Below are 15,132 nucleotides of genomic sequence, written 5' to 3' on the forward strand. Positions count from 1 at the left end.
TGGGGATGACCATTTCTGTTTTGTCAATTTAATTTTAATTGATTGCTGTTCATCCAGTCACGGATTTATAGCATTGTGTTTTGGAAGGCTTCCTATTATTCCGGGGGGTTGTCAAGGTTAAAAAGTAACTGCATGTCGTCATCCAGAAATTGGGAATAGGGCAGAGAGTCCCTTAGGGCTCTGGGGTGATTGCTGGTGTAATTAAGAAGTGTATTGCGCTCAGTGGGTTTGCGGTACAGGCGTGTAAGTAGCTCACCATCAGAATGAAAGATCGTCAAGTCCAGAAACTCAATAGTCACAGTCAGTGGTGATTGTGAAGGACAGCCCTGAGCAATTATTGTTCATCCAATGTAGGAATTGGCGTAGAACACAAACGTCTTGTCTCCAAATAATGAAGATATCGTCAATGTATCCAAGTCAAAAAACAATGCCTGTTCAAAGTTCAGACTGCTAAGCAGGTTGGTTAAAACTGTGGCTGTTCGACCACCGGTTTCCTCATTTGCCTTGTAGTTGAGTTCGCCAATTAGAAATATTTGCATGGTGAAGACTAGAGGAGAGACTGACTCTTCCGGAAGTTGTGGGAAGTGTTGCATTAGCCTGGGGTTCCAACCATGAAGACACATAACAAAGGGGAGGTTGGAGAGTCTAGTTGTTTCTTGATCACTGCTGCTGCCACATCTCAACCTACTTATTGGTTTGAAGTAAATAGAAGCCAGAAGCCATCAGTTAACTATGTTTCGGTTAAGGACAGAATATCGGAGATTCAAAATCAAGTAGGTGGAATATTTCAATTTGGTGTTTGACCACAGAACGGGTTTTGAGGTAAGTGACCGCGAGTTGGTTGGTATTTAACTTGTGAGGAGTATGTGAGAAAGTGCCATCTTTCTTGCATGGTATGCCCCCACTTTTTAGGACTCGCCTGACCCAGCGCATGCGCTGGGCTGGCAATCTGGCAAGACATTTAGTAGGTGGGTTTTGAAAGTGCTACCCACATTTTTGTGCTGGCTACAAGCTTGAGTGCACGATGGCGTGCATGCGCACAGCTGTTCCCCGCATACCCCCCTCCCTTCTCGCCCAGCCATCTGCCTTTCCTGCGCCAGCCTTCGGCTCCATCTCCGCCCCTCCCCCCGCTGCTGCGCGCACATCCCTAGCGTGCTTTAGCGCGTCATCGCGATCGTAATGACTTTCGCTTTTACGGCCGCGCAGCGTAACGTTTACGGCTGCGCGGCCAATGCTTGTTCACCAACTCATCTGTTCCCTGCAAGCCATCATGCTTCCTCCCCCCCATGCTTCTCCCCTTTGAGGTCCCTACCCATCCGTTCTCTGCTCCGCCGTCTCCCCCTCCCCGTGTAATGTCATGGCCTCACCCAATCCACTCGTGTCATACCCTGGTGCTTCATCCCCTCACGCTCTATCTGCCCACCCGGCATGCTCCACTCAGATGACAGCGATCATATAAATATGTTCAGTTGTGCTCACATTACAGCCGTGGTGCAGCTACAATCTGTTCCCTGCAAGCCATCATGCTTCCCCCCCCCCCATGCTTCTCCCCTTTGAGGTCCATATCCATCCGTTCTCTGCCCCCTCCTCCCCCTCCCCGTGTAATGTCCTGGCCTCACCCAATCTACTCGTGTCATACCCTGGCGCCTCATCCCCTCGCGCTCTATCTGCCCATCCGGCATGCTCCACTCAGATGACAGCGATCATATAAATATGTTCAGTTGTGCTCACATTACAGCCGCGGTGCAGCTACAAAACTTTTTAACTCTGGCCTACTTTAGCGGTCTCGTCCGCCTATCGCAGTCTCCAGAATGAATACATCATGTGTGTAATAGGACATTCTAAGGGGGTATCTCGCTCAGCCCCATGAAGGAAGTGCTCCGTTGTTTGTCACTCCTTCTTTCGTTCCGCCCCAGGTTAGCATATTCATAGAGGGGTAACCTGGTCAGCCCGCTTTAGCCACGGCCAGTCGTATTTAGTATCATCCTACCCGGTGTTTTCCTGGGTCTGTACCGGAAGGAGCAACAGTGATGCAAATGAGACTATTTGGTTGTTTTCTCACGCTATTACTCAGACAGGCATTCATTTGTCATCCTAACCTGGTTTGTTTGAATACGGCGAATATATTTCGTTATGCAGCAGAATATCCTTGGTGCAACAACACCAACTGTTGCGTGGCTTAACACTTATAAGGTCCAAAAAGCGAGACCTATTGGCTATGCCAATGCTTGTTGCTGAATTGCTGATGTACTTTGACTGAGTGAGCCCTGGGCTCCTGCCAATCAGGTGCCCAGGGCTTGTGTTCCTTCCCTAAAACTGCATTGAACCCCAATTGGTATCTCTGGCCACATGTCAGCCCCTGGTAAATGGTACCATAGGTACCCAGGGCACTGTGACCAGAGGAGGCCCCGAAGGGCTGCAGCACTTATTATGCCACCCTTAGAGGCCCTGTACCCTGACGCGCACACACTGCCTTTGCAGGCTGAGTGTCTTGGTGCAAAACAAAACAGAGTCTCGACATGGCACACATCCCCGTGTGCCATGCCCACAAACACACTGCCCTGGCATACCTCAGTCACTATGCCAGTGGTGAGGGTATAGATGCATGAGCCCTGTACCCCTACTGTACCCAGGTCCATCCCTGGGCACTGTAAGTGCAGTGCTGCCATTAAGAGTATATGGTGCTGGGAGGTCGTCAACACGAACTCCACAGCACTATGATGGCAACACTGAAGACTGAAGTTTGGTATCCAAATTCTCAGCACATTAAACCCACACTGATGCCACTGTGGGATTTAATGTAAGATGCACGACAGAGGGCAACTTAGAGTTGCCCCCTGAACCTAACCCACTATCCACGTCCTGCCTGAGAGGCTGCCTAGGCTGCCACCCAGCAGACATGTTGCTGGACCCCGGGTAGAGAGCCATCCGTTCTCCTGGGCCTGCAACAATGCACATCCTGGGTGCCTATCTAACCTACAGCTTCCCAACTTACCTCTCGAAGTGGTGGTCGCACCTGAAGAATCTCCGTCCCCGAGCTTGCAGCCTTTGTTCATCTGGTATCTTCTCCATTGAAATCCATTGAGCGCCCGACGGCTCAAAAGCACCCTGCACCCAGATGCCCGAGTGCCCCTGGAAGTAAAACATCTATCCTATTCTACTTCCCCACTTGCCCTGAGTAAGTGACCAGAAGCCCAGCTCCCACAGCCGCGTGGCCTGCCTGCTAGTAGCTACCAACCAAAGGCCCCCTGCCCGCTATAGGCTAACATTGGGCCAAACTCTCTCTGCACCCAGCTTCCCATGTGCCGCTGAGGGTGTAACAACTGTTTCTACCTGACACTGGGAGACCCCTGAGTCTATGCCCAGAACCTTAACTCTGCCAGTCGAGTACTTACCTGAAAGCCGATAACTCCCTTTTTCTCCATAGGGTAACATTGACTGGTTTCACTTGGAAATTCTTCCAAGTGTCGAGTTTTGAAACTTTAAAATATTCACTAAAAATCAGCCGAACAACGAAAATAAAATTACTCCCCTGTTGTCAGGAGAGATCCCAGTGCTGGATCTTGGTGCCCAGCACTGACCCTGAAAAGTAATTACAACTGTACTTAACGATAACTTGATTTTCCTCCATAGGATAACATTGCCTGATTTTTACCAGAAATTCTTCTAAGTGTCGATTTTTGAAACCTACAAATATTCCTTAAAAATCCTGTGTAACAAAAACTATTTCTTTCAACTGTTTACAGGAAATGCACCAGGGCTGAATCCAGGATCCAGCCCAGAGTAAGAAAATCATACGCAAAGTAATTGAAATTGCATTTACTTAAAAACTCACATTGAGCTCAATGTTATAATTGTATTTGAATTGTGTTGCCTATTGCAACAACTGTAACTATTGCATTTAAAAGTCTATTGCTTATTGAAAGTATACAACTACAAAATTTCATTCTGATAATGTATATTAATACCTAGTGTTGGTTCTAAAATAAAACTACTATATATTTTTATATACAAAACAATTGGCTTAGAGTTCAGTTCTTGAGTATTTGAGACCATTTTCTGACTGTGTACAACAAAAGCTTTACACTGTCCTCTGATACTGCCTTACTGCTCGACCAAGCTACCACTTTAGAGAGTAAGGTTATATCTAACTTTAGCCTCTGCCAAACCTCTGGGGACTGTGGACTCTGTGCACACTGAACCTTACTTTGGTGTAGTATATACAGAGCCACTTTCTTACAGAGTATGAGTAACCTCTCTAACAAAAGTGGCGACTGGGCCTCCATTAAATGACCAGGGAGATTTAACAGGCTTCCCCCACCTCAGCGCGGATTGGTTTCCTCAAAATCCAATCTAAGATTCTAATATCCGATAGTGCGAATTCAGTGCAATTTCTTAAATGCCAGTAATGCGATAAAGCTCTTGATTTTTAAAACGGATAAGGTGCAATTCTTAAATCTTTACAACGTATTACTAAAGTGCAGCGTGTTTAGCAGTTTCGGCCTCCTAAGAAATAGTAACTTACCTGTAAAATTAGTTTGCTCGTATGGATATCTTCAACAAATGCAAGTGCTTCTCTGCTGGCCTTCTCAGATTTATGAAATAAGAGGTAATTCTAGCCTATTCCTCTTTCCTAGAAGAAAACTAAAATGGCAATGCAGGAATACCTCTGGATCTTTAAATTACCTTTCTAGTACAGTAGCGACCATATGTTAGTCCCCTAGATTGTAATAGTCTCAAGAAAGGTTTTCTGGTCAAGTATAACATCAACATCCCTGCAGTATGGAAGAACATACACACAGGTATGCAGATCTGCATGCAGAGCTGCAAATGTCTCCCAACCTGGATAACGAATAATGAAATTTACAGTTTTGATTGAAGAAAATATTCTACTGTTTTTATTACTAGGCATGTAATAGATTAAGCAGTGATAAAGTTGTGATTTCAGGTGTCTTTCCCTCCCTTGATTTTATACAATAATCATAAAGATACGTGTTGATCTTTGTGGAAGCCTTTGCTGTCTTACACTGTTAAGAGGGATTCTTGATGACATGAAACTAATAAGTATTGAAGGGCACAGACTCCATCCAATTGATATGAGTGGGAAAAATTGCATTCTTTAGCTTCTGGTTCCATTTAACTGAGATGAACCCAAGCATTTTTATTAAATCAGTTCATGTGTATTATTTCGCTCAAAAAGAGTTTATGGCAATAGAAAAATGTATTTATAGTGGGTGTTACAGCAAGTTATGTGACATTGAAATCAATTGAACATGCATTGTTATAATTGTTGCCTTGTGTTAATATTAGACAATGTCGTTCCTTTTGCCATGACGTGACCTATTTCATTGGCCTACTGCTTTCCCTTTCTATGTTTTAATAAAATTATTCAAAGCCTTAGACAACCATTGCTTTTTCCCATGCCTGCTCCTCATGTGTACCTTTTGCTTATGTATTCTGCAACCTCTCCTCTCTGTTACTGCTACCCTTTCACTGGATTTGATTGATTGACTTTTGGGCATGTTAGTCCACTGGAAATGTCTGGTTAACACATGAAGAAATGGAAAATCTCACAGCTTCACCACAAACGGTTAGTCCCAGCAATGCAGCTTGTGTTCCTTGAGTTCTTTTTCTGCTGTTTTGATTGCTTAGTGTTTGCAATAATCTTTAGACCATCCTATTTTGGGGTTTCAGTTACTCATTGTTGTTTTTCTTGGCCTATGTGCAAGTCGTTTAAATTATGGGGCTTAATGATTAACTAGAGACAGTTATTGGCACGTCTTTGTAAAACCAAATGTAAAAATATTTGTTGCTATACATTCCGATTTAAATATTTACGTAATTTTGCTCCATCTTGGAGAAAGGCTGAAGATTTTTATAATTCTTGGCCACCTTCAATCACATCTATTTTGCACTATATAAATTTGTCAGCATAAAAAAATAAACCTAGTTCAGATAGATTATCTATGCCTGCAGCCCCATACTTTTCGCCACATAGGTTACATAACTTTATTTCTGTTTGTACTGTTCAAACAGCTTGTTGTATCCACTTTGCATGTTTCTTGTACTATGCTTGCATTTAATGGTTTGGCTATAAAATTAAATCTGCACTTATGTTTGAGATTGGCTGTGTACTAATATTGGCACCACTAACAGTTGTATGTTCTTTTGCATTCTAATCCGCTTAACATCAGGAAGATGAGGAGGGAAGCTGGGCACAGGTTTGACATTTTATATAATATGTTAAATATAAAGATGCAATTGGTGACCTTGTGCCATATGTGATATTTCAAAACATTTCACATCACTTATTACTTAGGTTTTGTGTAATGAAATCCTGAACTCAGTTTTTCACCATTATCACGAAATATGTGTAACTTCCCTCTCAATCACTCACCTCACTCACATTATTCATCATGGCTGTCATTGATATAACTTGGTGATTTCCAATCACATTGGTAAATAGCTATCTTTTGGTAAACTGTGTTCTTTTGTTAAAATCTGTAAGGGATTTAGCGTTCGGCACATTTCAGAAAGGTATAGTAGTGGTTCAATTCTGTTTAACTGTTAAAAAGAATAGTCTAATAAGACACAGATCAAGAGTACTGTGCTTCCTCTTTAGTCATAACCCTCAATTCACTCTACTATTGGTCAAAGTAATCATTGCAAAAAAACTATGCCCTTCCATCTAAGAAGCTGGTCTCTCAATCTGGTTCTCAAGCTACTTTTGTACTCCTTCATGAGTGTGACCATGGATACAAACTCTCAGGAATGGACAGATCCATACTGAGAACACCATTTTACTGGTGACCTTGATGATCCCTACTCATTCAAATTGCTTCTAGTGCTACTTGGAGGATTGTCCAGAGGTCAACTATTCTTTTGTAGGATAGATTATTAGAATCCACCCATGGTGAGCAAGATGACACACGAACTAAGCACCTTCATGTTTGACGATATGAGCAACAAATGCTGATCAGTTGAGATGATTGATATGTTTTCCTTTTCCTCCTTAACCCTCATGGTTTTTTCTCTTGTGACATTAAACATAGTAAACTCTCTACTTCATCTAATGCTGCAAGAGGTAAGACAGAAAAACAAACTGTCAGAAAGACAATCTTCTAGACTCCTGTTTGGTTGTATCTAAGCTGCACAGCTGTCGAGTGTTAAGCTGTTGGTTATATGAGAGAAGATAAAATGTCAATGGATATCATTCACCCTACTAGGCAGGTTTCCTAAGATTATACTAGGAAGTTGATAGAAACAGACTTCTTTTTAAACGCGCCTGTGTTCATATCGCATATAGGTGCATTTTTCTGGAGATTACCATGGTGCAGGTAAGCCTGTCAATTACGGCCTCACCTAGTATTGTCAAATATCACTTCTTATGAAACACAGCAGTTAATTTACAATCACTCTGTTTTGAGAAAGTTTTCCCTGGAGCTTTATAAACTTCATGTGGGCTGTGGAGGATTTGTCCATCAGTGACTGAGTATCCAATAGTGTTTGACATTACCAACCTCTGCACAGGAGGAAGAGATCTGACTGTGTGGAAATGTGAAAAGTTCTCAAAGATATTTTAGATTTCTACTGATCCCGTCAAATAAATAGAGCTGACAACAGCTGTACTGGTCAAAAGGCAGTACTACTTGTTTTCTGTTTCTCACCGAATTGAACTGATGTGAATTAATAAAACCTTCTAAGGGTTATATTCCCCTTTCTTGTCGTAATCAAGAGACAGTCGACATACCATCCTAGTTGAAGGGCCTCCAACCTTTTCTGTATAAAGAACCACTGATGTTGATTGAAAATCATCCTGAGTTACTGGAATTATAAGAGTTATACCAATGGCAACACCCAGCAAGATTACATTAGTTGACACTATATGCAAGATTACTATGATGGAAAAAAGGTAATATTAGTAATAAGTTTCCCCAAGGCCACATGATTTGTCACTCAAATATCAGCTGTAAATATATTTTGAAAATTCAGCTATTCTCCAATCATCAGCTTATGACTTCTGGAAATATACACGGCTTGAATACACCATTTTCAGTGTAGTTATACAGATATATTAATGCAACCAATCAAAAGCTTCTAATTTAGTAGGCTCGGCTATACACAGCAGAGCTACTTGCAGGTAGCCGGCGAGATACCAGTAGCTTATGAGCTACTTATTGGAGAAGGCTGTCCTAGATATTCTTCCAGCTCTTCAATCACTTCTGCACAAAGGAGCCTTTCATTAAGATTTCCTTGAACCATACCCTGCCTCTTAATTCATGTGGGGACTGCTGGTGAGCCCCAGATTTTCCCTTATCTGAATACCGATTATGGGTTACTCAAAGTTCGTTCTCTTTGTTCAAGTATGTTGAGAAAGTGCACAATCGGGAGCAGGCTGGCTTGATGAGAGCCTCTTTGGATGACTTAAGATGCATGTGTTTTAAAAAAAATCCATGGATTGAACTTTAAATGTAATGCTTAGTCTGCCCAGGCTTTCAGAACATATTTGGATAGACCTCATGGCTTTTTCGTTGAGAGCCGACCTCCTTTCATTGAATATTTATATGTTCTGATGGGTAGTTCTACCGCAAGAGTCCTCGCCTTTGAATATCCCAAGCGCCAGTCTGAATTCAGAAACTTCTCACGTAACTCTCCGATGCCGGTAGGGGGAGCTGACTCCATATCTACGGTGGAGCCATATAGCACCCATTCTCGAATCCTGACATGAGTTTTGCTTTTTCTATACCTTTCAACATGAATCCAGAGCTGCACTCCTCAACCCTGAAGTGAAGAGACTTTGCTCTCTGGATATGGTGCAGTGCTTGGTACATATCCCAATCCAAAGTAGCCAGGGTTTAAGCCCTGCTTCTCTTGCGATGGATAAATGTCCATTATAGACTTGCACAGTCACTGTTTGTGGTGTCTCGATTTGAGACACTACTCGTCGTGTGACCTATGCCTCCACATGAACCCCAAGGCCATCAAAGAGCAGGAGGCCATGTTCTTCAAAGCCTACGGCAGAGATGACTGTAGGGGGTTGTAGAAAGTCATGGAAAAGTGCAAGAACCAGAACAACATTCAAATCATTTTCTCCTTCATCCCTGTCTACTATGTCTTCGAAGGAAACTAGGAGATACCTTTGGAGCTCCATTTGTAGTCCAGCCTCTAGTCCATAGATTTCCTTCTGATTCCACCTGGTTTAGGCCCTCTGATGGTCTCCTCGTCAGAGCCTCCTGCTTCGACACTTATCACCTACAATGGCTTTTTTGCCTCGGTCTCTATGGCGCCCTTAGGTCCACCATCACCTCCAACCCAGCTTCAAGAACCTCTCTTACGACCTGTTGGAGCGAGGTCTAGAAGAAAGTCTTAGCGTCTATTTGAAAAAGTAGAATACCATGAAGAATAATCTAGTGCCCAAAAGCAATATATCTGAAAGAAACACGTTAGTTAGATTCCTCACCTTAGAATATCCCCAGGCGTCAGACTGGATCCGGAAGATTTTTCGTCAGCAATACCCCTTGCGCGTCGCTAGGCGTCGTCTGCGGCTCCGCGTCCGTCGTCGGCGTCGTGCGCCGGAATGACGTCGTCGGAGTACTTAGACGCCGCCGGAGTACTTAGACGCCGCCCTCGCACGCTGACGTCAGTTCTTCTTTTTTCCGCGCCAGTAAGCGCAGATCCGGGAGAGCTACCCCTTTTAGTCTTTTTTGACTAAATCTTTTTTGATCACTTTTGATCCTTGTCTGTCGACCTCTGGTGCCGGTAGGATGCCTGGGTTCAAGGCTTGCGAGGATTGCCATCGACTGATGTCGGTGACCGACCACCACCGCCGGTGCCTCTACTGTTTAGGCCCCGACCACGACGCGGAGTCGTGCTCCGATTGCCAGGCCCTGACTTCGAAGGCTCGGCGGGAGCGGTCCCGCAAGCTTCTCGAGCTTCGCCACTCGGCTCCGCGTCGTGCGCGATCCCGGTCCAGGAGGAGGTCCAAGGATCGCTCGCGGAGCCCTAGCCGATGCCACCATCGATCGTCGGGCTCCAAGTCGTCGGGTAAGTCCAAACGCTCTAAGAAGTCCAAGCGGCGACATCGCTCTTCGGACTCCCCTCGCCGGTCGCGCGACTCGGCCGAGGGTCCAAGTGGTTCCACCCCCGCGGCTCCGGCGGAGCCGCAGGCGCCGCGCCCGTCCCCATACCCTCCGGTCCCTGGGACTAACGCGACGCCGGCGGAGGTCAGTGCCTTCCTCTCGGCCATGAGGAGCCTGACCCCGCCGTCGACGCCCGCTGGCGCGCCTTCGGGCCCCGCGGACTCGACTGGGCGACCTTGCCTGCCGGCGGCTTCGGCCCCGGCGCCGTCGACGACTCCGGTCTCGACGCCTCAGGTCCCCGCGGGGCCCATGCCTGGGCCCCCGTCGACGCCGGTTGACCTAACCACTCCGCCGGCGCATGAACCACCGACGCCGTCACCGGCGCCGCCGGCGCAGACGCCTACACCTCCGGTGCCGCCGACGCCGCCGCCCTTGATGCCGACTCCGGACGGCATCCAACCCCAGTTTAGCCCTATTCCGGACCCGGCGCCGCAACGGCGTCGACCGACGCCGCGTCCGGTGCTGCTTGAGACCTATCATCTCTACAGTCCGGCTCCGATCATTCCTCCTGTTTATCAGGAATCGGGCTACGGGGGCGACTGGGAGGGGTTCGAGGACCCTATGGCTGTTCAGTCGCAGCTTTCACAGGACTGGGCAGATGAACTGGGGGAGGCCAGTGGTCTAGATACCTCGCCAGACACTGGATTCACTTCTCCTCCGACTGTGGCTTCGGAGGAGGGTGCAGCATTTTCTGTGGTGCTTCGCAAGGCGGCCGCAGCCCTTGGGCTCGAGCTGCCTACCGTGGCTGTGAGGACTAACATCCTCACTGAGGTGCTTCAAACCGCAGCAAGCTCCACTGAGCCTCTGCTGCCGTTCAATGAGGCCCTCACTGACGTTCTGCAGGGCACCTGGTCCAAGCCCTCCACAGTTCCTCCTGTGGATAGGAACGTTGCCAGGCGCCACCGCCCTGCTCCGGGCGACCCCAGTTTCCTGTCCCAACACCCCACCCCCGAGAGTCTGGTTATCCAGGCCTCTACCTCCCAATCCTCCTTCCCGACCGCTCCGCCGGACCGGGATTCCAAGAGACTCGAGCAGTTTGGCAAGAAACTGTTCTCGTCCCTTAGTTTGGGCCTGCGGTCTTTAAACACCGCCTGTCTCTTGGACCGTTATTCCCATTCTCTGTGGGATACGGTGGAGGACGTGCTGCCCCTGTGTCCGGAGGAGGTCCGGACACGTCTTACCCAGGCTTTGGCCGATGGGAGGGATGCAGCGCGGCACGCCATACGATGTGGGCTTGACACCACGGACTCGCTGGGTCGGGCGATTTCCACCACGGTGGCGCTCCGCCGCCACGCCTGGATGCGGTCCACGTCATTTTCCGGGGATGTCCAGAACACCCTCATGGACATGCCCTTTGATGGCACTCGCCTGTTTGGTGAGAAGGCGGACAGTGCGCTGAACCGCTTTAAGGACTCCCGGGCTACGGCCAAGTCCTTGGGCCTCTCGGCTCCGCGGGCGCACACCTCCGCTTTTCGCCCCTTTCGTGGCCAAGGAAGGGGCGCCTCCTCACGTCCGCCCAGCCACCAGCCGCAGAACCAACCTGCGCGCGGTCGCGGACGTGGTTTCCGCCGTGGCGGATCTGGAGGACGACGTGGTCAGCCCACATCCACCCCGGCAGCATCCGCCTCAAAGCCTTCCTAGTCCGAGCTTTCAGGCCCATTCCACGCCAGTGGGCGGCAGAGTTCGCCATCACCTGCTCCACTGGCGGTCCATTACATCGGACAGGTGGGTGCTGCAACTCGTCCTAAGGGGCTACTCCCTCCCCTTCGAGACGACCCCTCCAGCCATGCCACCGCAGCACCACCGTATCTCGGGGGATCATTTGAATCTTCTCCGCGAGGAAGTTTCGGCCCTCTTGGCCAAGGGGGCCGTCGAGCGCGTTCCGAGTCCAGAAGTAGGTCGTGGTTGTTATTCCCACTACTTTCTGGTTCCCAAGAAGGGCAAAGGGGGCCTACGCCCCATCTTGGACCTCCGGAACGTCAATGCCTTCCTCCGAAAGGAAAGGTTCAAGATGTTAACTTTGGCTCAGGTTCTAGCTGCCCTAGACCCTGGAGACTGGATGGTAGCGTTGGACTTGCAGGACGCATACTTCCATATCCCCGTCCTGCCGGCCCACCGGCGTTACCTGCGGTTCACGGTGGGCCAAGAGCACTTTCAGTTTACCGTGCTCCCCTTCGGCCTCACCAGTGCCCCTCGGGTGTTCACGAAAGTGATGGCGGTGGTCGCAGCTCATCTGCGCAGATCAGGGGTTCCAGTCTTCCCCTATCTCGACGACTGGTTGTTGAAGGCGGGCTCGCCCCAGGCAGTCGTCTCCCACCTCCAGACTACGGCGGATCTCCTGCATTTGCTGGGATTTTCCATCAACGTGCCGAAGTCACACCTGAGTCCCTCTCAGACGCTCCTCTTCATCGGAGCAGTTCTCGATTCGGCGCAGTTCCGGGTCTATCCACCGGAACAGCGGGTCCGGGATATACGGGCCCTGATTCCCATCTTTCGGCCTCTATCCTGGGTTCGGTCAGGCTAGTGTTGCGGCTTCTGGGGCTGATGGCCTCCTGCATCCTACTAGTGCATCACGCCAGGCGGCGCATGCAGGCTCTGCAGTGGGACCTGAAGTTTCAGTGGGCCCAGCATCACGGCAACCTGTCCGACCATGTCTTGATCTCGGAGGGCACTGCACAACAGTTGCAGTGGTGGCTCACGGACCGCGATTGGGTCATGGGCAGGAGCCTCTCCCTTCCCCAACCGGAGCATGTCGTAGTGACGGATGCGTCCCTCCTGGGCTGGGGTGGCCATATGGGAGAGGCGGAGATCAGAGGCCTCTGGTGTCCGGCGGAGTCTCGTCTCCACATCAACCTGTTGGAGTTGAGAGCGATCCGACTTGCACTGAAAGCCTTCCTTCCCTCTGTCAGGGGCAGTGTCGTGCAGGTGTTCACGGACAACACCACCGCCATGTGGTATTGCAACAAACAGGGCGGGGTGGGGTCGTGGACCCTTTGTCAGGAGGCTCTGCGCCTCTGGACGTGGCTGGAACACCAGGGCGTCACCCTAGTGGTTCAACATCTGGCGGGCTCTCTGAACGCCAGAGCGGACGAACTCAGCCGCCGGTGCATGATGGATCACGAATGGCGTCTGAACTCCGAAGTGGCGCAAGGTCTCTTTCTGCAGTGGGGAGAGCCTTGGTTAGATCTATTCGCCACCGAAGAGAACGCGCAATGTCAGCAGTTCTGCGCGCTGGAATTTCCAAGGCGGCACTCGCTCGGCGACGCTTTTCGTCACGAGTGGAGTTGCTGTCTGTTGTACGCCTTTCCGCCTATACCACTTCTGCCCAGAGTGCTGAAGAAGATCAGGCACGACCGGGCCCAAGTCATCTTGGTGGCTCCGGATTGGGCACGAAGATACTGGTATCCCGAGCTACTCAGTATGTTGACCGATCCCCCGATACGTCTGCCCCTTCGGGAGGATCTTCTGTCGCAGCAGCAGGGGACGGTCCTCCACCCGAACCTGTCCAGCCTCCACCTCCATGCGTGGAGATTGAGCGGCGGCAGTTGATGCCATTTGACTTGCCTCCTGAAGTCTGTGATGTCATTCTGGCAGCCAGGCGTCCCTCCACAAAGACGGTATACGCCTGCCGGTGGAACAAATTTGTGGCATGGTGCACAGCAAAGGCTGTGGATCCCCTTTCCGCCCCTCTTTCTGAGGTTCTCCTCTTTCTTCTTTCTTTGGCCCGGCAGGGCTCTGCCCTGGGCACCCTGAAAGGTTATCTTGCTGCCATCTCCGCCTTCTTGCGGCTTCCTGATCAGCCTTCTCTTTTCAAGTCCCCTGTGGTTACACGCTTTCTCAAAGGCATTACTCACACGTTCCCTCCTGTCCCTTTTGTAATCCCTCAGTGGGACTTGAATCTGGTCTTGACATTCCTGATGTGCGCTCCCTTCGAGCCTCTTCACAATTGTCCTCTTTGTCTTCTGACTCTTAAGACTGCTTTTCTGGTAGCCATCACCTCGGCTAGACGGGTGAGTGAGCTCCAGGCTTTATCTTCAAAGCCTCCTTTTCTCTCTGTTCATCCGGACAAGGTTGTCCTTCGGCCTCGTCCTTCCTTTCTTCCGAAAGTGGTGACTCCATTTCATCTTGGGCAGTCCGTCACCTTGCCCACCTTCTTTCCGCATCCTTCCAAAGAGGAAGAGAGGCTCCACCGTCTGGACCCAAAACGTGCGCTCTCCTTTTATCTGGACCGCACAAAGCAGTTCCGGGTGGACGACCAGCTTTTTGTTGGGTACGTGGGCGCTAAGAAGGGGAAAGCTGTGCACAAACGGAGCATCTCTCGGTGGGTCGTTTTGTGCATCAAAATTTGTTACTCTTTGGCAAAAAAAGGACCCTCCTGTTGGGCTGCGCGCCCATTCTACTCGGGCCACAGCGGCTACTACTGCCTTGGGACGGGGAGTCCCTTTGCAGGACATCTGTCAGGCGGCGACGTGGGCTTCGCTACACACGTTTGCCAGGCATTATTGCCTTGACAGCCAAGTCCGGAGGGATGGCTTCTTTGGCCGTTCTGTCCTCCAGGACTTTCTGGTGTGATCTTGGTTCGCAGACCCACCACCGGGGATGGTATTGCTTGGGTATCTATTCTAAGGTGAGGAATCTAACTAACGTGTTTCTTTCAGATGAACAAGTTACTTACTTTCGGTAACGATGTATCTGTAAGAAACATTAGTTAGTTAGATTCCTCACCGACCCACCCATCCTCCCCGTTCTGCGAACTGACATCTAGGGTTAAGGTTATCCTTTTCAGGCCCCTAGATTTTATTTTTGGCACCAGTGTCGGTCTTTGCATGGCTCTGCGTTCCTGGCGCGGAAGGCTATGTACAAGAACTGACGTCAGCGCGCGAGGGCGGCGTCTAAGTACTCCGACGACGTCATTCCGGCGCACGACGCCGACGACGGACGCAGAGCCGCAGACGACGCCTAGCGACGCGCAAGGGGTATTGCTGACGAAAAA

General features: G+C 49.3%; 1 protein-coding gene across 18 annotated transcripts in view; it reads left to right on the forward strand.

The window, feature by feature from the left end:
- The window catches only part of PPFIA1 (PPFI scaffold protein A1), a 775,827-nt gene that overhangs the window by 603,411 nt on the left and 157,284 nt on the right, over positions 1-15,132 (forward strand). For 10 of the 18 annotated variants that reach the window (XM_085643540.1, XM_085643545.1, XM_085643548.1 and 7 more), the window contains 2 exons: positions 5,528-5,590; positions 6,195-6,221. The exons of 4 other annotated variants lie outside the window; for them this stretch is intronic. In XM_085643540.1, the coding sequence (XP_085499666.1) occupies positions 5,528-5,590; positions 6,195-6,221 (90 nt within the window). The remainder of the gene's footprint in view (positions 1-5,527; positions 5,591-6,194; positions 6,222-15,132) is intronic. 4 more of the 18 variants (XM_085643542.1, XM_085643549.1, XM_085643547.1 and 1 more) reach the window with 1 other exon arrangement.

This window comes from Triturus cristatus, chromosome 3_1, assembly GCF_964204655.1.
Source record: "Triturus cristatus chromosome 3_1, aTriCri1.1, whole genome shotgun sequence".
Taxonomy (NCBI): Eukaryota; Metazoa; Chordata; class Amphibia; order Caudata; family Salamandridae; genus Triturus; species Triturus cristatus.